Source organism: Mytilus trossulus, chromosome 3 (assembly GCF_036588685.1).
Source record: "Mytilus trossulus isolate FHL-02 chromosome 3, PNRI_Mtr1.1.1.hap1, whole genome shotgun sequence".
In the NCBI taxonomy this organism is placed as follows: domain Eukaryota; kingdom Metazoa; phylum Mollusca; class Bivalvia; order Mytilida; family Mytilidae; genus Mytilus; species Mytilus trossulus.
The window spans coordinates 15,818,679-15,846,027 of NC_086375.1; the positions used below are offsets into that span (position 1 = coordinate 15,818,679).

Here is a 27,349-nt window from a genome sequence, read left to right on the forward strand (position 1 = left end):
TTTATACCGACAAAAAATTCCTTTGATTGTCTAAAATAAATTGAAGTGAATTAGAAATGGTTGTGCAATATTAAAATTGAACTTTCTATTGATATTTGACCAATGATTACGAAAGATATAATTGATAACTTTTAATGAACCTAACAAAGTACAGATAATAATTAATTATAGATCTACTATCGAGGAATTTACCCTGCACCCCTATCTGTGTCAGCAACTTGTTATCACATATTTAGTATAAAAGACACAGTCCAATTGGAACACCTCAATTTGAAACGAAACATTACACAAGCTCCATAATGGGGCTAAAGTTACTTATAGTATGTGCCCTTGTGGTACTTAATCAAGCAGGTTTGTTATAGGCTAATTATATATTTCTAATTTTGATTCAAATAAGTAACAATAAAAACGAATAATTTATTATCCAAACACACGTGTGTATTTTGTAATATTGAATGATAATGAGAAACTGATTATGAATTTTGTAAAAATCGTGAAAAAAACCAATTCTGTGTATCGCATTTTTACTTCATATGATACTTGTTTTTTCGTTTATTGTTTTGTTCGTAAAACTATATAAGATCGTTCGTTTTCTTGCTTGAATTGTTTTGCATCTGTTATTTTGGGCTTAATAATTCTTCAAGTTCGTACTATGAAATACTCGTGTCTGGTTGAGAGATGTTTCATTGCCAGTTATACCACATCTTCTTATTTTATTATTAACTATGATATTCGTTTTCAGCTAAACTACCTAAATCACAGACTGCTACATGTTCAAGACAATGTACAGGTAAGTCAAGTGAAACAATATTCATCCCAGCTCCTTTGTTCTACCAAGGGTAATCCGTCTCAGATCATCCTAGTTTGAGTTTCTTTGTTTTGCATCCTTTCCTTTTTTTTGTAACATTTTGACGGGAATGCCTAATCTAGCGTTATTTTATAATATAAACATCAATGTATTCTTAAGATAATGGAGCTTTAAAGCCCACAAATAGAAATCCACATGCATTTTGATAAGATGCATTTCTTTATTTGCTATATAATAGCTGTATCTTTTACAGTCATGACAATAATCCCTTTTCCATAAAACCGAAATAATTCAAACGATCTATTAATAAAAGGTTTTCCCCATTACTTCGAACAGGGACAGTCTATATTTATCCTTGTATTTTAAAAAATATAAACTTCCGTTGATATAAGTTCACTGTGTAACAGCATATATTGTCTTTTTTGAAAAGGAGGATTTATTATGGTAATTTTTTTATTTTGCAGAATCGAAAAAATTTGGATACGAAACCGGAAAGACATACGACTATGACTACACATCAAAGGTGTCAACGACAATACAAGGGGCTTCCGAAGATAAAGCGGGAATTGACATGGCTGCAAAAGTTCACATCGAGGTTCAGTCAAAATGCGATCTTGTGCTTAAGGTAATAAAGAAGAAAACAAGTTAATTTAAATTCAATTACTAATCGTCATTAATTTTGTTGTTGTTAAAACTATAAGTAAACATTGTGTCATTAATATAATAAGTCTCGATAGATTGAATTCATATCGATACATTTTCGTATTCAGAATCCAAATGATCTTTCCATTTTCAGGTTTCTGATGTAGTACTTACTGAATCAGACCCTAAATCACCAAACACAAGACGCAATGCTGACGTCACAGGCGAATTCAAGAAAAGTCTTGAACAGAACCCATTGATGTTCTCCTTCCAAGATGGCCGTGTTGATGAACTATGTCCTTCTAACGACGAACAGACATGGGCTCTTAATATCAAACGAGCAATCATCTCTGCTTTCCAGAACTCTATGGATGATTTCAGTCAAGAACAGAAAACCAAAGAGGTAAAATTGTGTAGCACAATCTATGGAAAACCGATCATTCAGTTTTAAAATAACTCTATTCGTGTTTTTGTGTAGCTATTCGTTTTGCTCTATTTTGATTTTTTCTTTCGATTTTTCCATTATAACAAATAAGTCACCTCCTCCCGTAAGTGGGGCCAAGTCGTTATTCTTAACATTAAAAAAGAAAGTTATCATAAAATCTATTATTATACTAACTATTTCAATTTTTAACATTTACCGTATGTGATGAAATAAAAAAAAAAAATGAAATACTTTTCAGATGGATGTAACCGGAAGTTGTGATGTAAATTACTCTCTGGCTTCCAATGGGTGGTACACAATGACAATCAAGAAGACAAAAGACACATTAGGATGTGTAGATCGTCATGGTTACAAAACAGCCATGCAAGGAACACCATATAGAGTACCATCTGTAAGTTATTATTCTATATGCCTTATTTTTTAAATTAAGGGTATCGCAAATTATACATATTCTATAGTTGGATTCACTTTCAAAACAATATTGTATCATGTTAAACAAATAGAGTAGATTAAAAACCAATGACTATGTTTAACTAAAACGGTTTTCATTATTTTTGTATTATTGTTGTAGGAAATCCAGTCAATGCCATTGGTTAAAAGCACTCACGAATGTCAACAGGGAATCAGTAAAACTGGTATCCTTCAGAGCAGCAGTTGTGAGGAACAACATGTTCTCCGACCATTCTCCAGAGAATCCAGTGGAGCTGTTACAGAAACAAAACAGACATTGAAATATATTACAGAGAGTCAAAGCAGATCTACAAAAGGTGAAATTGAATCAACAGAAACTATTATTATACTTCATGTCAAAATGCCAGATTTTGATTGGCTAATACGAGGGTGTCAATTTACTCTATTACCCTTCATGGAGACGCTTGATCAAGTGTGCGCTTTATTAAATACGACTCTATCCTATGACAAATACTCTATCACCCTTCACAGAGACGCTTGATCAAGTGTGCGCTTTATTAAATACGACTCTATTCTATGGCAAATACTCTATTACCCTTCACGGAGACGTTTGATCAAGTGTGCGCTTTATTAAATACGATGTTTATGTACAATTGTCATAGTTTATTACTTTGAATTTTAAATTTAATCGACAGTAATAACAGAACATTCAGTATAATAAATTAAATAACACATATCTGAGAGGGTGATAGAGCAGATAGTTACCCCTCGAAAAAACATTGTCAACCTTGGCTTCGCCTCAGTTGACAATGTTTTCTCGGGGTAACAATCTGCTCTATCACCCTCTTAGCTGTGTGTTATATATATATTGATATATGCATCGCGAATCAAATAAATACTATTTAGAACTTTTTATCTACAAAACTCTTCCAAATATAGACGAAGTCCACACGTCATTTGTTTCCATGTAAAGAAATTTTAATACTAGAGCTTACATGACCTGTTGTTCACTACTTAATGGCAAAGTTGACAATAGATGACTTTGTCTGTTGTGTTTACGTTCCCGATCAAGATAAGACCATAAGAGATATTACGCAAATTAATAACAATTTTGTTTATCACATTAACGTTCAAACGATATATAAATAATTTCCTAATTTAGTATTTCATGTTCAATTTTAGTGTCTACTGAAAAGAGAACAACACTGGCATTTGAGCATGCTTTTGACAACTCCAATTCTGCAAACGCACAGAAGGAGGTTCTGAACAAACTGACAGATTTTTGCGAATTATCTAAAGATGCCGTGAAAGTATCCACAGCCAAACAATTTACTGAGCTTGTCAGACTTATGAAAACGTTAGACAGTGATAGCATGGAAAGTGTCCACAAGAAAGTACATTCAGGAAAAGTATGTCCAAAGAATACAAAAGTCAGGTATGTATTATATATAGGAAATATACTATATATGTGATATTTTTTCAGTGCAGCGTTTGCCATTTACGACCTCAGTACTGTATGCCATTTACGACCTCAGTACTGTACAATATTACATGATCGGGTAAATATTAGGTCAAATAATTCAAATTTTGCTTTCTCGTAGCTTTTATGTTTTTTTTATCACATTATCTCACATTTAACGTGATTTCAAGCATGACACCGGTCATTTGGTCAGAGTTTTAAACACATTTTCTTTTTCTTCAATACTTTGTAAAAATTTACCTTTCCAATCTAATGAGAAGTCTTAAATAATTGATACCGTAACTGCAAAAGAGCCTTTGCTTTATTTAAAGTTTAAAGTGTAAAACAATTGTTTTATAATTTGCAGGAAATTCTTCCTTGACGCCATTCCAATGGTTGGAACTAAAGCTTCTTTGAAAATGATGACACATTTGATTAATACCGACGAAGTTACCGGAGCTGAAGCTGATATGTGGATGACAAGTCTATCTTTTATTCAACATCCAACAAAAGACATGCTATTGGAACTGAAGGTATATATAACTCTTTAATTATTAACTGGAAACAAAACATTAAATGAATCGATTTCGTTTTCAAGATGTTAAAATGTAACGGTTCTTTGTAAATATGTAAATATATGTATACGTAATGATAAAACCGGTTCTTTCAAATGTGTAAATATCTTTATACATATAGACAGTGACGGCTCTTTTAAATATAAAAGTTTATGTACATACGTTTCATCATAATGTATGGTGTTCATGCTTTTCGTTTTAGCCTTTGTTGACTAACACAAAGAACGGACAAGCCATGCTTGCAGTTTCATCCCTTGTGTACACCTACTGTAAAACATCTTCCTGTGCTAACGACATTGATATGGTAAACCTTGTTGCCAGCTTAGAAGACAAGATAGGTGTTGGATGCTATGCAGACAAGAACAATGTTAACAACGTAAGCAGTTTCATTCATTTCTTAAAACATATTGATTGTTCCTCGGAAAATTTACGTTTAAATTGAATTTGTCATATTAGACAACAGTATTTTCAATATAGGATAATTCACTAATCTTTTATGTTTCGTTTCAGATTATCCGTGCCTTACGTGCCTTTGGAAATGCTGGTTTCTCTAGCAGTATCACAATGGTAAACAGTTGTTTGACGAGAAAAGAAAACCCGACAGAGGTTCGCCTTGCTGCAGCTCAAGCCTTCCGCCGAATGGCATGTGATGCAAACGTAATTAAAAACTTATAAATTATTTCTTATGATAAACAAATCTATAATTTGACTTGTTAAATTGACGACATTATATTTTGAACTATTATCAAAATTGCCTTTATATATTTGTGTTGTTATAAGAGTCTGATCACTGTTATGCAAAACTGTTAATTTGGATGTTACTGTTATCAAATATCATAATTGATTCATCTTATAGTTTAAGGATAGGAAATGAAAAACAATAATTAAAAACAGTGTATTTTAGACAAATATCGAATGTATTATTAATGCAAAATAATATACTTACATGCAAGAAATATATCTTCAAAATAGGATTTGTTTTCTTTCAGAGAAACGAGTTGATGACCATTTACTTGAATCGCGATGAGGATTCCGAAATAAGAATTGCTGCTTACCTAGGACTGATGACATGTCCTTCAAAGTCTATCCTCAACAGAATTCAGACAACACTGGAATCAGAAGAAGTAAATCAAGTTGGCTCCTTCGTCTGGACTCACCTTACAAATCTAATGGAAACATCAAGTCCACTGAAACAAAGCATCAAATCAATTTTATCTAATGACATACTGAAGAAAGAATTCAACTTAGAAAAAATGAAGTATTCCAGAAACTATGAAGCTTCATTTTTCCTAGAAAAGATGAACACAGGTGCAGCAATTGACAGCAATCTCATTTGGTCTTCTAAGTCTTTCCTTCCAAGATCAGCCATGACTAACCTCACCGTTGACCTTTTTGGTCACTCTGTCAACCTGTTTGAGTTTGGAGGAAGAGTAGAGGGACTAGAGTATTTCCTAGAATCATACTTTGGACCTGAAGGATATTTTGGCAAGTCAAAGGATGTTGTCAAACAATCTGTAAAAGGAATTAGCAACAAAGCAATGGATAAACTGAATGAAGAGGTTAGCAATAGATTGAAAGAAGTTAATAGCCGTTCTTTTCATATTGTATTTGAAATCCATTCACATTTGCATTTATTCATATTTTGTTTGTTATACATTAAGTGTCTACTCGTTTTATTTAAAAAGCAAAACTTATATAAAATAATCAGAAATGTAGTTCTTAACATAGTTTCGTACTTTTCTTCTTTTTCATCTTATAAATTACAGTATTTTTGATTAATATTAATATTCTTTATTTTTGCAATTTCTAGTTTGGATCAACAATGGAAGAGTTCAAAGGAAGCATGTATTTGAGAATATTTGGCAATGAATTACAGTACATCAACACCGACGATATCAAAAGTCTGATTGAAGGACAAAACTTCAACATTCTGGATTTCATCATCAATCTGGCCAAAGAGCAAGACTATTCTTTCACACAGAGCTTCATGTTTCTAGATACCAGTATCATAATTCCAACAATGTCTGGTTTCCCACTTAACATCAGTTTAGACGGAAGTGCTACAATTGACGTTCAAGCTTCCGGTAAAATGGACCTTAGACAAATTCAGTCAAATCCCATGACAGTTTCCATCGATGGAAAAATTCGACCAAGGTAATATTAGATACTCAGATACACAATTTTAGTATAAAGATCAACCAAAACAAAAGACGCAAAAACAACCAAACCAAAACCAAATGTCAGCTTGAAATACAACCTCAAACATCAGCAAATAAGCACATATCACTCAACAACAATATTTTTAATGGAGTTTTATGATTGTCTTCGCTGTTCATTCAAACATAAAATTTGCCATAATTTTTCGCAATAAATATCCTGTGGTTGATGATATCAAAGTAATGAAAAACTATATCAACCAACAAATTTCGAAACTATAAAGTAATGATAATTGCTTTAAACAGTGAATACATAGAATCAAACAAGTCTGATGTTAATTTTTTTCTAGACAAAAATAAACCCAAAAAAGACTATGCATGCTTATACGCCAAAAAAAACCCCAAAAAAAAACCCGTATACCACAGTTGCGAAAGAGTGTAGATCTGAAAAGATATATATTCATATGCACGATTAAGAAATGCATATTTTCTAGGTAAATTTGTATATTGATCAATAAAATATCTTTTTAATTCAGTGCTGCTTTGGAAGTGACAAGTCTAATGAGTGTTGATGCCTTCGTAACTAAAGCTGGAATGAAAATGGTATCTTCAGTGAACTCTGCCTCTGCTGTTGAAGGTCATCTGGAAATAAAAGGTGGACAACTCTTTAGTGCAGAATGGAAGACACCAGATGCAAAGACAGAAATATTTGAAGCAAAGTAAGTATGAAAATGTTTTCATAATAAAATATTTAGGTCATGAAAAAAAATTTCTTTTACTCTTTAATATAACCAGTCTTGGTTTTTCTTGCACTCGAATGACAACCTTAACTTACCTCTTTCCATATCAACAGCATGGATTTTTAGAATAATTGACTGTTCTGTTCTTTTCTATCTGTTACATATTTATTAATCTAAAAAGAAGAAAAGGGAATACAGTCTCTTATCCATATACATGTTAACTTTGTTACATATAAACCTTGCATAATTTATATAAATCATTTTGCAGAACTTCATTCTTTACTGTTCATCGTGATGAGACCCGTGAACAAAAGATGGTAACACAAAACAGACAAACAAAGAAACTATGTACTGGTGATGACATTGCACACGTGACTGGACTTGAACTATGTGGTGAAATTTCCTACCCTAATGCTTCTCTAAAGGCTGATTCTCCATATTTCCCCTTAACTGGACCATTGACAGCTGGTGTTACACTCTACAAGAGAGACAGCCATAATGGTTACAAAATGGAGTATAAATTTGGAAAGGTAATTACCGCTTTTTACAGCTTACTTCTTTGCTTAAGACTAATGTTTAAAAATTATGGATTTATTTTTGATCACTGAATGTTAGTCTTATTTTTCAATTAGGTAATAATACTTCCACCAAACATATCATAACAGGAATATAAATATATATATCATTATTCTTATTTTTTGTATTTTTTCCGACGTGAGGTATAATGGTTTTATTATTATAATTTATTTTAGACAAAATCTTTAGTGATTGCCAATGTAGGATTTAACACACCAGGGTCAAAGGTTGATAGAGAAATGAGACTCGGTTTCAATCTGAATATGAAGAAACATGATATTGAAATGATGATGCTGTCACCATGGAAAAAGGCAACCTTCAATGGTAACTTTTAATATATAAAGAATTATGCATTTTTTTTAATAACTTAAATATTATTTTTTATTGACAATGCTATCAATTTTCACAGTAAAATTTAATTTAGTATTAAGTCATGATTTTAAAGTTTGAAATCTTAGATAACATTATATTTATCAGGTATTGTGGACTTCTTCCTTTTTATTATTTAAGTAAGAGATCAATACTTTTGTTAATACTTAATACAAAAAATAATCTATTTTATAGGAGCTGTCGATACCAAACAACGACAATTAAATGGTAAATTACTTATTGACCAATCAGAATACTCAGTCAATGCAGCTTTAGCTAGTCAGAAGAAGTCTTCTAAAATGATATATACACCATCTGTAGAAATAGTCATACCAAAGAAGGATAACATTAAACTTGATGGAACTATTGAATATTTGGCGGGAACAACTTTGGATTCTGCATTTACCATTCGTGGAGTTTCAAAAGAACCAATCAACATGAGATGTGAGTTAAACATCAATATTCATAGATGTTAAAATCACACCCCCTTCCAAAGAATACCAAAATAAATAAACAATAAATCAAAACGAATCAGCATGCCAGATTTAAAAGAGGGACGAACATTACCAGAGGGACAGTCAAATACCCAAAACGAAAATAAACTGACAACGACTGGCTAAAAATGAAAGAAGACAGACAGACAAACAATAGAACACATGACACAACATAGAAAAAGTATTACATCTCTTACATGAAATTCAATGATCCGATATACTTTAAATGTTAAAATAAAAACCAGCAAATGAATGCTTTGATGTATACAAAACAAATGTATTATAGGCATAGTTTCAATTTATGTTTATTTTATTCATACTTTACATATACATATTTTTAATTTAAATACTATATTTAATTCTACAAAAAAGAGAAGTTTAAGTGTATGGTTTTTGCTGGGTTTTTTTGTAGTGAACATGCTAAACAAGAAGGTTATAAAATCAATCAAGGGCAGTTTTACAATGGACAAAAAAGAAGAATATAGTTTCGAGACCAGAATGCAGACACTAGTAACTAAAACATCTTTGAGATACAGTCCATTTATCTCAGTTAAAACCCCAGCGAAACTGTTGATGGGTCTTGGCGGTTCAGTGGAAATGAAATATAAAAAAGCTGCAAAGGTTGACCTGACTGTTACCGGATTAACACGTTCTCCAATGAAATATTTTGGTTAGTAGAATTATTCTTTTCTATAAATATTCCATTTATCTCCCTTTGTTTAAGAGTATTTTACAAAATGTATTCAAATTTGATGGATGAATTTACTTGTGGGTTTTCAACTTAATTTAAAACAGATAATATAATTTGTTTATTAACTTGGTCTGGAAGCTATATTTATATATTAAACATTTCAATTTTGTTAGCATGTATGCATAGGAAATTTGAAAAAGTTAACTTATGAGGAAACGTTCAAAGTATAGTAGTGGTATAGTAACACACAAGGGCTGTTATATTGCTGACTTGAAACAGACTATTTCAATTGGTGATATTTGGTTGTTTAGAATTAGGGCCAAACTTTCCACTTTTGTTGATGTCATTTTAAATATGATTTTTGTTTTCAGTTCAAGTAAGAGATACAGGAAACGCAAAGCAAGCCCGTTATCAGACAAAAATGAACATCCAATCTCCAATTCTGACTACTAAAGGCAGATCCAACATTATGATTCGACCTACATCTGTTATAACCAGAACCACATTTGATTATATCATTCCACGTGTTGCCCGTGATAAGGTTACCATGAACAGCAAGATTGTCATGAAATCAACAAAGAAAGCCACATCAATCAAAGGAAATGGGTGAGTGTTATTTTATTTACTAGAGTATCTATAAGTCAAACATAGTCAGAAAATAAACATAAGTAGCCTAAAACATAGTTTACAATATCATTGTTGAAATGTTTAGCCATCGATTTAATTGATTAGACAATTTTGTAATAGTATCAAACAATGTACATATATTAAAGAGTCTCTTTGTATTTCTTTACAGTGTTTTGACTTTGAAGAAAATGTCACATTTGAACCTTAACCTTGGAATTAATTTTTTGACTAACGCTAAACTGACCACTAGCAACTTCAATGTCCAGTATGGTGCCAATAAGAAAGATATGAACAAACAGATTAGCTTTTCATCAACAGTAAAACACACGTTAGCATGGCGAGCAAGCGATGTCAGAGTCAGCGCACAACTGCAGCACCCTGAATCAGTAAGTTATAACAACACTTTGCAATGTACGGGTGTTATTCTATGTTTAAAATACAGAATAGTATTGTCTTAAATTACAGATAATATTCGATCAATAAAGCCTTAAAGTAAGTTTACATTAAAGAATAAAATAGAAAGTTTATATGTAAACTGATTTTGTTTTGAAGAACGATGTCTATATGGTACCAAATATTTTGTTTTCTAGGCAACAGACTTGAAGATAAAGGGAAGTCACATTCATACCAAAAAGGCACTGGATACCAGCATTTCGGTGTCAGTTGGTAAAAAACACACCTTGAGCACATCAGTCTTCCTGAAAAATAAATCAAAGAAATTGACATCTGTTTCTGGTGGAATTTCCCTTTCATTGAATGAGAAATCCCTTTCCATATCAAATGTCTTCATCCAGCAGAACAACCAAAAATATACCAACGACTTCGCTGCCACTATCGGTAAACAAAGAACAACGATAAAATCTGCCATCAAGAGCATGTCAAATATTGAATTCGAAATATCCAATGATGTAACACTTCCAGAAAGAAAACCTTTTACCATTGCTGGTCAGCTAAACGGGAGCCCTAGGGATTTCAGAGTAGGAGCACAGATTGGAAAATCATATGTTTTGGCATTTACTTCCCAATACAAACCGAAGACCTTGATCAAGATGTCTGGGGATGTGAAGGTTAACAGCAGACGCGTGACAGCTGAAATTGAAGCAATGAACAACAATCCTCAGTATACCGGAGCATTTGATGTTAAGTGGGATGCTGATAAAGATGAATCAAAAAGAATAAAGTTTGTAGGAGATTTGACATACAAAAACTCCATGGATGTAAACGCTAGACTAGAACATGTCAACCCATTCACAAGTGTCTTATCGAGTTATAATCATATAGTTGATATAAATACCCAGGGCCATTTTGATATCTTTGTGGGAGGGAAAGAGGAAATAGCTTTGGATCTTAATCTTAAAAACAAAGATGAAGGAAGAGCTGGAACCCTTAGAATGCAGACACCGGTCACTGGATTAGTACAAATGAATTATGATTTGATGTCAACTACCAAACAATATCAGAACTCAATGGATATCACATGGCAGAAATCAAACAAAATTGGAGTTTTAGTAAATTTGGACAAACCATTCAATGCCAACAAATTTCATGGAATAGTTACAGTTAAAACACCATTCAAGGGTTTCCAAATGTCCTCAGTAGAAGTGGACCATGAATACAGCGGAAAGGTAAAAAGTATGCTGAAAACTGAACTCAACAACGAGAAAGTAAAAGTTGAAATTAACTACAGTAACGATGACCAGGATGTAAACGGTGTAATTAGTGTCAAATCGTCATTATCCAGTTTGAAAACAGCTTCTGTAAGCTTCCACCTTAAAACTACAGACAACAAATACCAGAACGCTTTAGCAATGGAGCACAATGGCAAAGTATACCAGTATGAAGGTCAAATGAATCACAGATTTACAAAAGGAGGACTGAAGAATAAAGGAAAAATTGTCTTTAATCTACCAAACAACAAATATGATGCAAATTGGGATCACAGCATTACCAGCAATGAACTCATTTCTAAAATGCAGTCAAATATTAATGGTAAATCTTATGAATTGGACGTAAATGGAAGACAAGCCATAACATTTAGTGAAGGGGGAGTATCATTTGACCTGAAGATTAAATCTCCACTTATGGACGATATCCTTCTGCGTGTTGACCATCAACACAGACCATCATTGATAGACAGTTCAGCAACCTTATCTATTAATAGTAACGTTATGATGTCTGGTCATGTAGACTACAAGAGAGAAGCTGGCAAGGTGATGTCAAAACAGTCTTTCAAAATGTCTGATATCACTTTTGAAACTTCAATTATATCTGAATATGCCCGTTTTCCAATGTCAGGACAAATTAATATGAAGTTGAATGATAATGAAATCGATGCAAGTGGAACCTTTGATCGTCAGCAGAACAGCCAAAACGGTAAACTTAAATTTAGGTCACCATTTACCAAACCTATTGTATTAAGTATTGATCGAGCAATTGATGGGGAACAGATCATTTCATCGTCTATTGAGTATGGAAAAACTGAAATTATGGCCATGGAAAACAGATTCAGATGGGACAACACAAAAATTGTCAAGATATCAGTTGTAACACCAATAAAGTCAGTCAGGAAATTTGAAACATTACTCAAGTTTGATGGAGGTATAACTGCTTTCAAAACAGTCGCAAGTTTAGAAATTGAACCTACTTTTAGACCAATCCAGATGACATCAGAATGGAACTCTGTCAATGGGCTCAATGGAAAAATTCGTTTGGAAACTCCATTCCAACAAATACCATACAGTCAAATAAGTTTGGTTTCTAAACCCACTTCTAGAATGACATCATCAGATCTAGTTATTGAATATCTCCCAAGACGAGAAATAATCATGAAATCAAGCTACATGGTGCAGAAAGATCACGTTGAAGGCAGTTTAGACATAAAAACCCCCTTCCATGACATGCAAACAATGTCAGCATCAGTTAAACATGTAACTCGAAATAACGCCCTAAATTCTGAGATGACCTACACCTGTCCTAAAGGCACAAAATACGTCGCTGACATCAACTATAAATCTGGTATCAAGAAAGAGGGGTCAGTCAGTCTGAAAATGGATAAGAAAAGAATAAGCGTTAATGGTATGGTCGACATGACGTCTGGATACCCAGCTGGTTTCTTGAAGACATCAACACCCTTTACAAAGGACATTATTGTTGATATTAAGCAGACGAATCAAGCTGAAGTAATTGTGACGTCGAGCTCGCTGAGATACGATAACGGCAAAGAAATATCATTGGAAAACCGATTCCGTTGGAATGATGCCTTTGTGTTCACAACAGCTCTTGCTACACCATACGAATCCATGAAAACAATTAACTCTGTAATAGAGGCTAAAGGAGACTTACGATCTTTCTCTCTTTTAAGCAGCATTGAAGCAGAACCAATCACAAAGAAGTTCTTAATATCCAGTGCCGTAAATACAAATGGTGGATTCGATGGTAACTTCCGCATTGAAACCCCATTCGAGGCCATTCCATATAGTCAGATAACCGTCTCTAATCAAAGAAGTAGCGGATCCACAAGAACAGTTGCTAATATAGAATACCTTCCAGCTAAATATATCAGTGTCAAATCAAGTCACACAATGGATTTGGATAACATTGATGCAACTTTTGAAATTCAGACTCCATTCGCCAAATTTCAACATGCATCTGCTTCAATAAAACACACAAATGACGACAAAGGCATTTCATCTTCTGTAGGAATCGAATATCCTAAAGGAAATATATATTCTATAGACACTTCCGTTAAAAACGCCGAAAGGAAAGACGCTTCCATCACCGTCAAAAGTCCATACAGCAAACCAGTAAGTCTGTCAGTCTATCATCAAGGAAAATATCCGTCAATGGAGACACACGGTGAACTACAATACCAGGGCAACCAGAAACACATATTGGACATAGCATTTAATAATAAAGCTAACTTTAAGTCATCTGTGTCATACAAGTGTCCATCTATGGACAAAATATCTTTGGAGATAAACCATAAAGGAAGCATGAAACAATTCAATTCTCTCGTCAAAGCACAATACAAGAAGGGCGAGCCACATCAAATCGAAATAATCTTTAAAAATCTGGCTAAAATGCAAGGATCTTTGACAGTCAAATCAGCGTTCATGGATGACTTTAAAGCATCTTTCCATCATACAGGGTCCTTGAGGAATCTTAAATCTCATGTTCAATATGCTTACGGTAAAATGACTCCAGCCTCTGCTGATGTAGCACTTATTTCTGGAAAACGTATCAAAGGATCCGTGAAATTGTCTGCACCAATGTTTGAGGATATTACCATGACTCTTATTCACAAGGGAAATCTGAAAAGCTTCAGAAACAAGATGAACCTAATCTACAGCAAGAAACAGAAAATCAGTACCGATTTTAATTTCCGTCTGGCTAAAGTAATGAAAGCTACATTTATGTTTGTTTCTCCTTTTAAAGGATATAAGAAAGTCATTGCCAACGTGAAACACGAAGGAACATGGAAGAGCTTCAAGTGTGATGCCAATATTAAAAAAGGAAAAGACGTTGTTAAAGCCAACATGAAAACATCAATAGGGTCTAAATTCAATTGGGAAGCAAGTGTAGAAACTCCAGTTGCCGGTTGGAAGAAAATGAATGCTGCTGTATCGCACGAAGGATCACTTTCTAATTTTAAATGCCATGCCGAGATAGGTCGAGGTAAACAAGACATGGTCGCTGCAGACATACGATTTGCAATTAATCCATCCATTGATATTCTGTTGGCTGCACAGACACCTTTTGTTGGCTACAGCAATGTCAAGGCATCTTTGTCACATCAAAAATCAGACAGCAAGATAAAATCTCATGCTGAAATAACATACTTCAAGAAAGATACAATATCTGCAGATATCTTGATAAACAAACCAACAAGAAGTGCTGATATTTCCATAAAGACTCCATTCAAGAAATATGAAAAGATGGCAGGTTCCTTCTCACACACTGGTTCATTATCAGAATTCAGTACAAAGATGGATTTGGCAGCAAACAAAGATAAGTACTCAGCTCAGATCAATTTGAAGACTGTAGGTCAACTGTCAGCAGAGATGAAACTATCATCACCCATCGTCGGCTATCAAGAAACCGATCTTTCCTTTACTCATAGTGGAAGCTTAAACAATTTCCGTTCACGAGCAAATATTCTTTTTCACAAGAAGAAGAGTGTCGCTGATGTCTCATTTAACTCACTCAGTGGTGTAGAAGGACAATTGACATTGCAGACACCCTATACAGAAACTGTAAAAGCTACAATTATGCATAGCAATGAGGGAAAAATGAAATCTTCTTCAAACATTGCATATGGTAAACAGACCATTTTTGATTTTGATGCTTTGTTCAGTCAAAGAGGACAAACATTTGGAACCGTCTCCATCAAAGCATTGAAGGTGCCAAAAATGGCAGCAACTTTTGAATACCAGGGAGTTATATTCAACAATAAAGCAACCATACAGGCATCACTTGGGAAAGACAAGATCATTGTTGAGACACAAATGGAAAGCAAATCTGATGTCTCAGGAAGAATTTCCATTTCAACTCCATTTGATTCTGCAAAGACGATGTATATGGTTTATTCTAAAACTGGACCAATGAATAAAATGAACGGCAACATTGAAGCTGGAATCAACGAACAGAAGATTACGACTGACATAACTATTTCATCTGATGACGTAACAAAGGCATCTGTCACACTCCGAACACCATTTTCTGAACTACGAAATGCTGATGTATCCATTAGATTTTCTGGCACCGCTAAAAACTTTGATAGCCACAGCGAAGTGACTGTTAACGAAAAAATGGCTGAAGCTGATCTGACAGTCATTGTGAATGATCGTCTTGACATTAGAGGGTCTATGAAAACTCCATTTACTAAAGACTTTGTCATCCGAATGAACCATGATGGTGCATTGAACAGTTTCAAATCTTCTTCTGATGTATCATACGGATATGATAAAATTAGTGGACAAATAACAACTGATTTGACCAATGGAGTACAAATTGACATCACCCTCAAAACTCCATTTTCAAATGATGTGATCTTTGCTACATCTTCTAACTACGATTTCAAAGACTTCCGATCACTTTCTCAGTTAACATACAGTGGAGCTAAACAACACGAATTAGAAGTCACCTTCTCTGCCGTTAAGGAAAGAAAATCTCTGAAGTCAAATGCACAAGTTACCTACAATGGAAAATCAGTATCAGGAAAGGTTGACTTTGAAGGTGGAATGAGAAACTTCAAATCTGTAGGAGAGGCTAAATACAATAACCAGAAAATAATGGCAGAAATCCAATTCCAGTCACTGAGAAGAATAAATGGACAATTTTCATTGAAAACACCATTTTCGTCCGATTTTCTCCTATCCTTCAACCATCAAGGTCAGATACCAACTGCTTTTACATCAGCTGCTTCGATGTCATACGGAAAGATATCCCATGATATTCAGGCATCATTTAACCATGATGGGTCATATAAGAAGTTCTCTACTAATGGTCAGATTAGTTACAATGGCAAGAGAGTATCTTCAGACATTTCCTTTGATGCTACTAGTGACATAACAGGAACAGTGACATTGAAGTCACCCATGACGGATGACATAATTGTTTCTTTCTCCCATAATGGAACACCATTGACATTCAGGAGCATTGCCAAAATTACTTACAGTGGATCAATGAAACACGATGTTCTCATAACATTCAATCATGCCGGATCAATGATGAATTTTAACACTAAAGGCGCTTTAACATACAATGGCAAAACCACATCAGGGGAAATCGTATTTGATGCTATTAAAGACATTGAAGGTAAATTAGAATTAAAAACTCCTATTACAGGTGACATAATTGTAGCAGTTTCTAACGAAGGATCCTTAAGGAATTTCAAATCTTGTCTCAAAGTCACATACAAAGGACAGTTACAACATGATGCAAGCCTTAAATTTAACTTCGACGGATCAATGATGCAGTTTGGAACAAAATCATCTTTAATGTATAACAGCAAAAAAGTATCCTTCGATGTTAATTTTGATGCTACCAAGGATATTGAAGGGAAAATTACATTGAAATCGCCATTTACCGAGGATATGATTGTGGCCTTCTCACACGAAAAGACGATGAACAATTTCAAAACCTGTCTCAAAGTTACTTACAGTGGAGAACTGCAGCATGATGCCAGTCTTACCTTTAATATGGATGGAACATTGGTTAAGTTTACAACTAAATCAGTTTTTACCTACAACAACAAAATGGCCTCTACTGCCGTCAGTTTTGATACAACAAACATTCTTGAAGGCAGAATAACAGTCACAACACCATGGACAAATGAAATCATTGTAGCTTTTTCAAATGAGGGATCTATACAAAATTTCAAAACCTGTCTTAAAATTACATACAGTGGTTCTTTGAAGCACGATGCCAGTGTTTCATTCAGTTTGGATGGATCAGTCAGAAAGTTCTTTACACTGGCTTCAGTGAAGTACAATGACAAAATAGCTTCCGCTGAGGTAACTCTTGATTCTAGAAAAGACATTGTTGGAAAGATCACCTTGAAAACACCAATGTATGATGACGTTATCATTGAGATCGCCCGCAACGGTAACTGGAAAAACTGTTTGTCCTTTGTTCAAATCACCTACAATGGCGCTTTGCAACATAACGCAAGAGTAACCTTCAAGTTGATCAAGAAACCAACAAGTATCCAGGCAAATACTGAGGCAAGTTACAATGGCAAAACAGTATCCGGAGACATTTCTATTGAGACATCATCTGGAATTGATGGAACCATGACTGTTAAATCACCATGGAGCGAGGACATTACCACAATTGTTAAATACAACGGAGAGCCAAAAGATTTCACTGCCCAACTTCAGCTGAATCACAAAGGCTCTCGTCAATATGAAGTAAATATAAGACATACAACAACTGGTGAAATGAAGAAACTTTCAACTGCTATCTCTGCGTCCTACAACGGCAAAGAAATGTCGTTTGATGGTTCATATGACTTAAAAGACAACAAGAACGCTCAAATGACTTTCAAATCACCATTCACCAAAGATGCATTTGTGAAAATATCTTTAGAAGGAACAGTTCAAAGATTTAGCTCAAATGTAGAACTATCATATGGCGAGAAGACCCATGTTATGACTTCAAAATTCAATATGATCATGACTGATTCCAAATTAGGTTCTGCAGTTGAAATATCAGTCGACAACCAGAAAGGATCTATTGACCTCCTTGTTGAGTACTCGGATGAATACAAGGTTAAAGTATCTGCCAGTTCTCCACTTACTGACGACATTGAACTAATGTCTTCTGCAAAAATAAACCGTAACAATCTAATTGGTTCATTACTGATTAAACTCGCAGGAAAAACCATCCACGACAGCAGTTTCAGCCTGACAAGAAGAATGGGAGAAAACCAATTTGTCGCGAATTTAAATGCTGTATACAACTCTAAAAATGTCAATGGGGGATTTTCAATTGTTACATACAATGGAATTGACGCCAAAATGACACTAGAGACTCCAGTTGCAGGATACGAGAAGATTGCAGCCAATTTCTTATACGAAACTGACAGGGATACAATTACGGCACAAGTCAATGGAAACGTTGGATCTTACAATGTAGAATTTAATGCAGTTTTTGATAAGACTTCACCATTCAATGGAAAAATTAATATCAAAACTCCAGTCAGTGGATTAACCGAAATGTCAATGAACGTAGTTTTCAACAATAATCCTTCAAACTTTCGTCTCACATCTGATTTCGCTATTGAAGGTCAAAACATGTATGACCTTAGTTTTGAGCATATCTCCTCAACAAGAAATATACAAGGAAGTCTAGAACTGAAAACAACAATTTTAGAAGACATTGACATCAAGTATGACATCTCTGGAAGTTTAACAAAGTCTTCATCTTCATTCAGTGCCTCCGTTGGAAGTAACAACCAAATTTCATTGAACACTTTGACCAACATTCAAGGCAGGCAAATGGGAGAAGTAAAATCAACCTTAAATATCAACATTGCTGGTTTCACAAAATCAGCTGAATTAGAATTAAAAAGTGGAAGAAGCTTCAGCGATTTCACTTCTAAAATAAGTGGAAAAATTGATAACGATGAAATCTCTGTAGAAACCATATTTAAAAGTCAACCATCTTATGAGGCATCGGTTAAGGTAGAAACACCTTTCAAATCAGCTAAATCAATGTCAGCTACGATCAAGAATGTTCGTAAATCAAATTTTGTCAGCACATCAGCTGTTGTTGCACTTTCCCCTGAAAAGGTTTACGAAATAAGTCTTAATTATCTCAACCAGAACTTCAGAAAGATGGATATAAAAGCCGAAGTAAAAACTCCAGTGAAAGGACACGAGTTGATGAGATGGGTATACAGGCACGGGACTGACCAGGTTCTATCTGTATTTTCGAACTACGAATGCTCAACTGGAATTCAAATTACTGGTGATATTAAACTGTCACCAAGATCGATCAACATGGATGTCAGGACTCCGTTTCATGCAATTCGATCATTGTCTCTTAAGGGAAACTTAGAAAGACAAAATATGATCTATAGTTTAGACACTTCTTTTGAGATAAATAAGAAATCAGTTAAACTATCTGGTTTAGTAGACTTAGAAAGCAGACCAATGACAACTAGAATCGAGCTGAAGACTCCATTTAAGGGACTTGAATCTTCCGAGATCAATTTGTCATGTACAGGAGACATCAAAGATTTGCGCGCCACAGTCGAAATTGTAACTCCTTTGATTAAACCAATCAATTCCGAAGTACATATCCGTTACGATTCTCTTTTGGACATGGAAACCACTGCAATTCTTACCACAGGGTTTAAGTCCTTCGAACGATTGAGTGTTTCATTGGTCAACAAGAAATACAGAAATGAATACCAAACACATGTTGAAACCTCGTGGAATAGAGAAAAGACCATTTCATTTGATGCTTCGTGTGATGTTTCGGAGATATCTAGTGGAAAGCATATCAAGACATCCATGTCAATTTCTACACCTTTCGAAGCCCTTAAAACTATAACTGTCAATATGGGACATAAATATTCCACTGGTAACTACATGCAATCAGTCTTCTTGGAATACAACGGGAAACCTCTACTAGATATTGACACATCTTATTCAAATATTGAGCATCACACAGTATCCATAGTAACAAGACACCCTAGACCTATGAACTTCAGAATCGGAGGTAACATGGAAGACGAAAAGATAAACAGCGATATCAGCTTAAACTGGAATACAGACAAAACAGACAGCAATATGAACATGGAAGTCTTTTATAGTAATAGCAATAATAAGTGTAACTTAGCAGTTAGATTTGTACATCCGTCTAAAACCATCGGATTTAGAGGAGAATTAAAACGTTCAACAAGTCATAACTTAATTTCGCTTGATGTAAACATAGATGAAGCCAATGTATTTGGATATACCTATGATTGTAAACACGGCAATGATGACAGAGATACAAGTATGAAATTCCGTTTCCCAAACAGATCTATCATGTTTACAAACGCAATTCAGAACCGTCTTGGATCTAAAATGGTAACTGGTGCCTTCTTCTGGGATGCTGATGGTGACCAGACAAAGAAAGTATCTGTAAAAGGGGATATAACTCCTAGTGAAAATGGTGTAGATGCCAATGTTGTTCTAGAAATGCCAAGTATTGGACAGGTAATGCAATATTTTAAGTAACTTTCTTGTAACTTAGTCAATGACAAATTGAATTGTTCAATTTCTGTAATCGTATTTTCCTTACCGCCCCTGATGATCAAGTTGAAAGAAACATTGTATTAAGAATCTTATTCTTATCGATGAATGTTAAAATAAACAACGTTTTTTCTGGTTATTAAAAAAAACCTATTCTATTTAATCTATACTGTATGGATAAGTCTCATAACTTTTTTTAAACATTAACCGATATTCATTTACTTTTTTTTATAAATAGGATGTAAAGCTTGATTCCAAAGTGAAATTCAACAAGGGATCTGTTCTGTTTGATGGTAAAACTGCATTCCAGTATTCTAAAGATTCAAGGAAGACAATAATTCTTTCCTCACGACTGGAAGATCTTTCATCTGGTACTGACACCAACTACAGCTTTAACCTAGGAATCAAACATCCGTATACTACGGTTGACGTTGAGGTAACTTCACTCCTAGAATCATCAGTTTACAAAAAGATGGCTTCTGTCGATGTTAAATACCAAACAGCAAACAAAATGGCAAAGAACTTTGGAATAATGGGAGAAATCGATAACTTGAAGAAGAGCATCAAGATGGATGTAAGTTATTATTTTACTAACATGTTTGGGGATGAATCATCAGCAAAAAAGCGTTATTTATAATGCCATATAACACCCGAATAATGCCATATAACACCCGAATAATCAGTAGAGCTTGTAGTATGTAGAAGCACAAATAGAGAATTACTTGAATTAAGAAAGATGAAAAGAGGTCAACAAAAGGGCGGAACTCGAAGAATAATAAACAGAGAAAACATTTTAATGTCCATGCAAGATTACAATTTTAGAGAATAAATATAACAAAATACATTAAATAATAAAAGAAGAAGCTAAAAATCCTGTCAACTAGCTATGTTTTTATTAAGAGAAAAATTTGAAATGTGTAAGCAAATATAATATAGAAAAGATATGTTTTATCATAATGTATACATGTATTTAAAAACACATATATGTTCATTTACAGCTGACCACGCCTATTAAATCAATCAATATCCAAGGAAATGTGCAAACTACAGCTCCATACAAAGTGTCAATTAAGAACCTGTATGATAATGCCAAACCAGTCAGTGCAGATATTGTTTTTGACCCATCAGATGTCAGTATTGATGTCAACATGAACTATGATATTGGTAAGAATGAAAAGCTGACCCAATTATTATTAATATTTAAACTAATATGTAAATTTTCTATCAACTAATGTTTCAACTAAGTATGTTTTTAATTACAAAGATTTCTCCTCTTTTTAGGCAAAGTATGTTTTAATAGTAAAGATTGCAGCTTCTATAGGCAAAGTACTTTTCAAAGCAAATGTTGCAACTTTCTCAGACAAAATATGTTTTTGAGTTAAAGTTGCTTCTGCCTCAGGCAAAGTTGCCCTTCGATGATGTTGCCTGCTATTTTTATGGTTAATTGTTTTTGTCTAAACAGAAAAGCCTTCTATGTTTTTTATTACACAAACTTGGATAAAAGTTTTTTCGAAGACAGTTATTACAAAGCACGTTGTCTGTTCTATTTATCCGGTATACTACATCTGCAAATCTCAGACTTTTATACGACGATTAAAGATAATGATCTGTGTACTTATTATAGAAATAGGTCATGATAAAAATATGTAGCATTCGGATTGAGCTCAATATAAGAAAGGTATACTTCTTAAATATCGAAGTAACAAAAACTATAAGCATGTACAACATTTTAGTATTTTACCCTGATATTGTTTCAGACAATCCACAAAACATTCTTCATGTGAATGCTAAAATGTCAGACGAAAGTGGAATCACAGCCGAAGTTTTCAGAGATGTGGACAGTAAGAGAGTTTCCGATACGCTCATCAACCTGAAACTGAAGACTTCCAAGATACTCCATACACGTGTACATTGGAACCCAGATCTTTTGAAAACCGTAAAGGTTTGTTGTACATTAAAAATTATGGGAAAACATTCATCAGTGTTAAACATGAAATTCCTTAATTACAAATTAAGCAAAACATTTATCTTTTTTACATCAGTAACTTGTTAAGGTGGAAATAATAAGATAAACTAATCAAACAAAATAACAACTTCATTAATATTACAATTATGAATAGAAATTATATAGAAACAAATTGAATTTAAAAAAAAAGTCTTTTGGTTTTTGCATTATTTTTCTTTTGAATAATACGTCCGTTGTTTAAGCTAATCATAATGTCTTCTTTTGTAGTCTGTTGGTTTGAACAAGATTCATAAATATGGCAATGGCATTAACAAAGCACTTCAAACATCATGGATTGCTGTAGAACAGGAGGTCCAATCAAAACACAGATTGATCATATCTGCTATCAAAGAAGACATGAAACCATACATCAATTTTATGTCAGCTAGAGTTACCGAACTTCAAAAAATGAGACGCGATAATGATTACTACTTAAATGATATCGTAGGACATTTCCAAACAACACAAACTGTTATCAGGTAGTTAAAACCAAATCATTATCTTTAATTTTGTTTCGTTAATTTTCACTATTTTTGGAATTCAAAGTTTTGTTACTTCTTTAAATATAATACAAAATAAAGATGTTACTATAACAATAAGTAAAAAATATTCACAGCAATACCGAAAGTTAAATCTTAAACAGTTATGTGTAAAACATGTAGAGAAGTCTAAAAATAATAGAAGGAGTGTCAACAAATGGTGAAATATCAAAACGAGCTTAAGAAGTTAAATACTTTTAATTAAACACTTTTAATTTCTATGAAAATGTTTGACTATAATTCTGACAATTTCCTTTATTATTTTAGACATCAGATGAAATCACTTGAGAATGAAATCAACAGTCTAACAAAAGATATGGACTGGACACTATATAATTTGTATCTTGCTGAAATTACTGAATTAGTAAAGGTATATTTAATTCTGTGATTTTGTTTTAAGTTTTGCACTCATATTGTTTTATAGCGTTTCTATTTGTATATGATTGCTATTCCTTGTCTTAAACATTTTACAACAATAACAACTATGAATTATAACATTTTACTACAATAACAATAATGAATTGTAACATTTCACTAAAATAACAACTATGAATTGTAACAGTTTATTACAATAACAACTAAACAACTTTGAATTTGAATATTTCACTAGAATAACTACGATTTGTAACATTACACTACAATAACAACCATGAATGGCATCACCAAACTTTATAATATTTTTTCTTCTTTAAGAAGAATAACACATTAATATTTTATTTACATTACAGTTAATGGAAGACATGTCATTACAGTACTACTCTGAAGTTTTAGATTTTACACAGTCACAGACAACACAGCTGTCAAACACCATTGAAGGAGTATATACAAAATATGGAAAACAAGTAACAGGTATACATCAATATCAATGATTAATTGATACTCAGGATATAAATATCAGATACTACTCAGTAAATAGAAACGATGAATTAAACCTAATATAAAGTACAAAAGTATGTAAAAGGAAAACATTAATACTGAAGTCCAATTTAAAAGCTTTTTATTTTGCCATTTAAACTAGGGACTTTCCTTTTAAAAAATTTCTCGGAGTTCGGTATTTTTGTTATTTTACTTTTTTACGATTTGATGTATTTTCAAGTTTAAACTATTTCTTATCTATCTTTCAGATTCAGTTGCATCTATTTCAAGCAATAAAATTTTGGAATCAGTTCGTTCAAGATTACCAACAATTCCAATGAAACAAATGGCTGACAGATACAACACAGTTATCTACAATGCAAGAGAATCAATCAATACTGGGCTAATAAAAACACTTCCAACCCCAGTATATCATATGGTGAGTTATACATTTGAAATATACTCCCAACCCCCAGTATATAATATTATGAGTTCTACATTGGAAATCCATCTTTAACTTGTAGACATCTTCAAACTATATCATTAAAATGCTAAAAAAATTATCAGCAAAGCAAAATATGATTATAATTTAAATGAAACCTATTTTTTGTTGAATTCTATCATTTTTTTTATAAGTTGGTTATCTTTTATTGTGTTGAAAGTTAACTCGATAAACTAAGTGTTAATTGGATGTTTCTTCTGTTCTTTTCAGGCTTCATCAGCATATAAATACTGGGAGATTGAAGAAAACATCAGATCTGTTTTTATCAAATTCGTCAATTTTATTAAAAAAGACATTGGAGACGAATTCAGTAATATCAAAGACTTAATTACTGATGTTAAGAAAACAAAAGTCACAGTATATGACCCAAAGAAAGGTCACTTTGAAATGGACATTTATCTTCCACTAGAAATGAAATCTTTAACAGAAGTTAAAAGGATAGCCAATCCAATTGAGAATCTCAGATCTTACATTCCACAATCAAATCCACTCCCATCCTTGGGCGATATTTGGTCTCATGCAGTTATTCCATCGTTTGGTGGTGAGTAAAATAAAGAGATCGACGTACCGTTTGAATGCAAACCAAACATTTTGTTTTATAAAACTCCCAATTTACTAAGAGTTCTAAATGACTAACCCTTATGCTACTTTTGTAATACTATGCACTGCATACATATGAGTTTAATATGTTTGAATTTAAACTTCATTTTTCATGTATATTGCATTCTTTATTCAGATTCATTTAAGTCAATTTGAGGCTGCGATCATTTTATTGGTATCATATTCAATTATCTGATATTTTTAAGTTAAAATATATGATAAAAAATAATTATGAAAATTTCATGCATACGAGAGACGAAAGATATCAGATGAACAATTAAATTCATAAGTCGATAATTATCTTACAACGTCATTACAAATAACAACAACACCGGAACAAAACAATCACAACATTTAACTTAAAGCAACAAATAAGAATAGGCAAGTTTGCGCACATGATCAAATTCGTATACTACTAATTAGTTATAATAGTTATAAATATGTTCCAAACCTTCATTTACAAAAATGTATACCAAATTAATTGAATATATTTCAGCTCATGCTTACATCAAGGGAGATCATTTCACCACCTTTGATGGCCAAGAATTCGATTTCAATGGAAGATGCAGCTATGTCCTTGCACGTGACTTTGGCAAAGACAAGTTCAGTATCATTCTTAATTACATGGGACGACAGAGTAAAAAATTGGTTGTCATGACCCCCACACAAAATGTTCAAGTTGCTCCAAATGGAAAGGTAAGAATTATTCGGATCTTATGTAATTAAGTTTCTTAAAGTTTAAGGGATGCATTTAAATTATCAAACTTAGAAAATAAATGAATTTTGTAAAACTTTGCCATAGACGATATGTTCTTTTCTGCATGTAATGAATTCATTGTATTGCTAATTCATGATGAGTGCTTTCCGTGTAAAATTTAGAATTTGATGTTCGATAACAAATATTTTTATCAAATTAATTAAACGATTTTCTTTCTTTTTAATGTTTTCTGCTTTCTTAAAAACAGCGTATGAGTATTTTCTTCGCAATCCTTATTATGTATGTTTTATATTATTTTCAGGTCCGTGTTGATGGAGTAGAGAGCAAACTTCCATATGCATCAAACGAGATAAAAATTTCACAAGTAGGAGACAACATTTACGTCGATGGAAATGGTTTTGGTGTTGTCAACAATATCAAATCCGCGTCATATGACATTGAACTCAGCCATTGGTTCCATGGAAGAACAGGTGGTCTGCTTGGTGTCCATGACAACGAGAGATTTGACGACATGATGATGTCTAACAAACAAATCACATCTGATGCCAACGCTCTGGCCACTTCATGGCAAGTCCAAGAAAAATGCCGTTAACTATAGAACGTTTACCGAAAGAGATTCAATTTTGTTTTTGTTGATTATTTGTTAATTGTTAATTTTTTGTTCTTATTTATTTCTTTTTTATTTCTTTTTGTGTATAGAAATTCGATTATAATAAATTAAGAGCAGCATTTCTTTTGTTTGTTTCACTCATCAATGAACCATTTAGAAAGTAACGTTTATTGCAGCAATTTAAACTAGGTTACTTAAAAGTTTAAATAAGGATGACAAACCGAGATATGCAACAAAAGCACTATTAAAAAACGAACGGTAATATATCATGTCTGACTTCGTCTAGATACTTTCCAGAAGAAAGTTTATATACAGCTTAAAATGTCTTTTTGTTTTTGCTGTCTATGGGTTGATGGTACATTGACGTATACCAGACATTTCCTTTCACTCAATACGTTTCATACAGTATTTAAAACGTATGGGCTGTATGCTTTTAACATGATTTGGTCTAGAATTAACTGATTGTAATAACTCTGTGTACCTTTTGATATTCAGATAATGACGTAAAAAAAGATGAGATGCTTAGGGCTCAAAATAATGTTAAACCCCGACGCATGTTAACTTGACTGTCCAACGACAGAAACCTCATCAGCCGTTCAATTTTTTCATAAATTTTTTGTGATAGAAAAACAAAAGTTATGGGGTAACCATTCATTACACAACATCAGTGCATATATTTAAAGCAAAGGAGAGCTTTTGTGTTACTGTTCTACATCTCAAAGTCAAAGTGAGGTCTTCAACACGGTGTTAACAAATATCTCATCTAATTGAAAGTATAAGAC

General features: G+C 33.2%; 2 protein-coding genes across 2 annotated transcripts; both read left to right on the forward strand.

Moving 5' to 3' along the window:
* The first annotated feature begins 286 nt into the window (after positions 1–286).
* On the forward strand, positions 287–9,249 carry LOC134710456 (apolipophorins-like). Its single transcript, XM_063570819.1, has 18 exons — positions 287–351; positions 743–790; positions 1,273–1,433; positions 1,605–1,853; positions 2,134–2,286; positions 2,467–2,662; positions 3,489–3,741; positions 4,133–4,298; positions 4,543–4,716; positions 4,851–4,997; positions 5,330–5,899; positions 6,151–6,494; positions 7,033–7,215; positions 7,505–7,766; positions 7,989–8,136; positions 8,377–8,625; positions 9,088–9,185; positions 9,226–9,249. The coding sequence occupies exons 1-18, from the start codon at positions 300–302 to the stop codon at positions 9,247–9,249; spliced, it is 3,477 nt and encodes a 1,158-aa protein (XP_063426889.1). The 5' UTR covers positions 287–299.
* Positions 9,250–9,835: 586 nt separating this feature from the next.
* LOC134710457 (uncharacterized) lies at positions 9,836–26,568 on the forward strand. Its single transcript, XM_063570820.1, has 13 exons — positions 9,836–9,972; positions 10,163–10,379; positions 10,584–20,702; positions 20,977–21,312; positions 21,737–21,902; positions 22,496–22,680; positions 22,972–23,222; positions 23,550–23,652; positions 24,011–24,131; positions 24,407–24,576; positions 24,850–25,180; positions 25,736–25,935; positions 26,259–26,568. Exons 1-13 carry the CDS (start codon positions 9,836–9,838, stop codon positions 26,547–26,549), a joined length of 12,627 nt encoding a protein of 4,208 aa, XP_063426890.1. The 3' UTR covers positions 26,550–26,568.
* Positions 26,569–27,349: the final 781 nt, after the last annotated feature.

Coding starts and splice junctions, on each gene's coding strand:
- LOC134710456 (XM_063570819.1), top strand. CDS start 300: ATGGGGCTAAAGTTACTTATAGTATGTGCCCTTGTGGTACTTAATCAA. Junction 1,434..1,604: donor AATGCGATCTTGTGCTTAAG/GTAATAAAGAAG, acceptor TTCCATTTTCAG/GTTTCTGATGTAGTACTTAC. Junction 9,186..9,225: donor AGACCAGAATGCAGACACTA/GTAACTAAAACA, acceptor CATTTATCTCAG/TTAAAACCCCAGCGAAACTG.
- LOC134710457 (XM_063570820.1), top strand. CDS start 9,836: ATGATTCGACCTACATCTGTTATAACCAGAACCACATTTGATTATATC. Junction 23,223..23,549: donor ACAACACAAACTGTTATCAG/GTAGTTAAAACC, acceptor TTATTATTTTAG/ACATCAGATGAAATCACTTG. Junction 24,132..24,406: donor ATATGGAAAACAAGTAACAG/GTATACATCAAT, acceptor TCTATCTTTCAG/ATTCAGTTGCATCTATTTCA.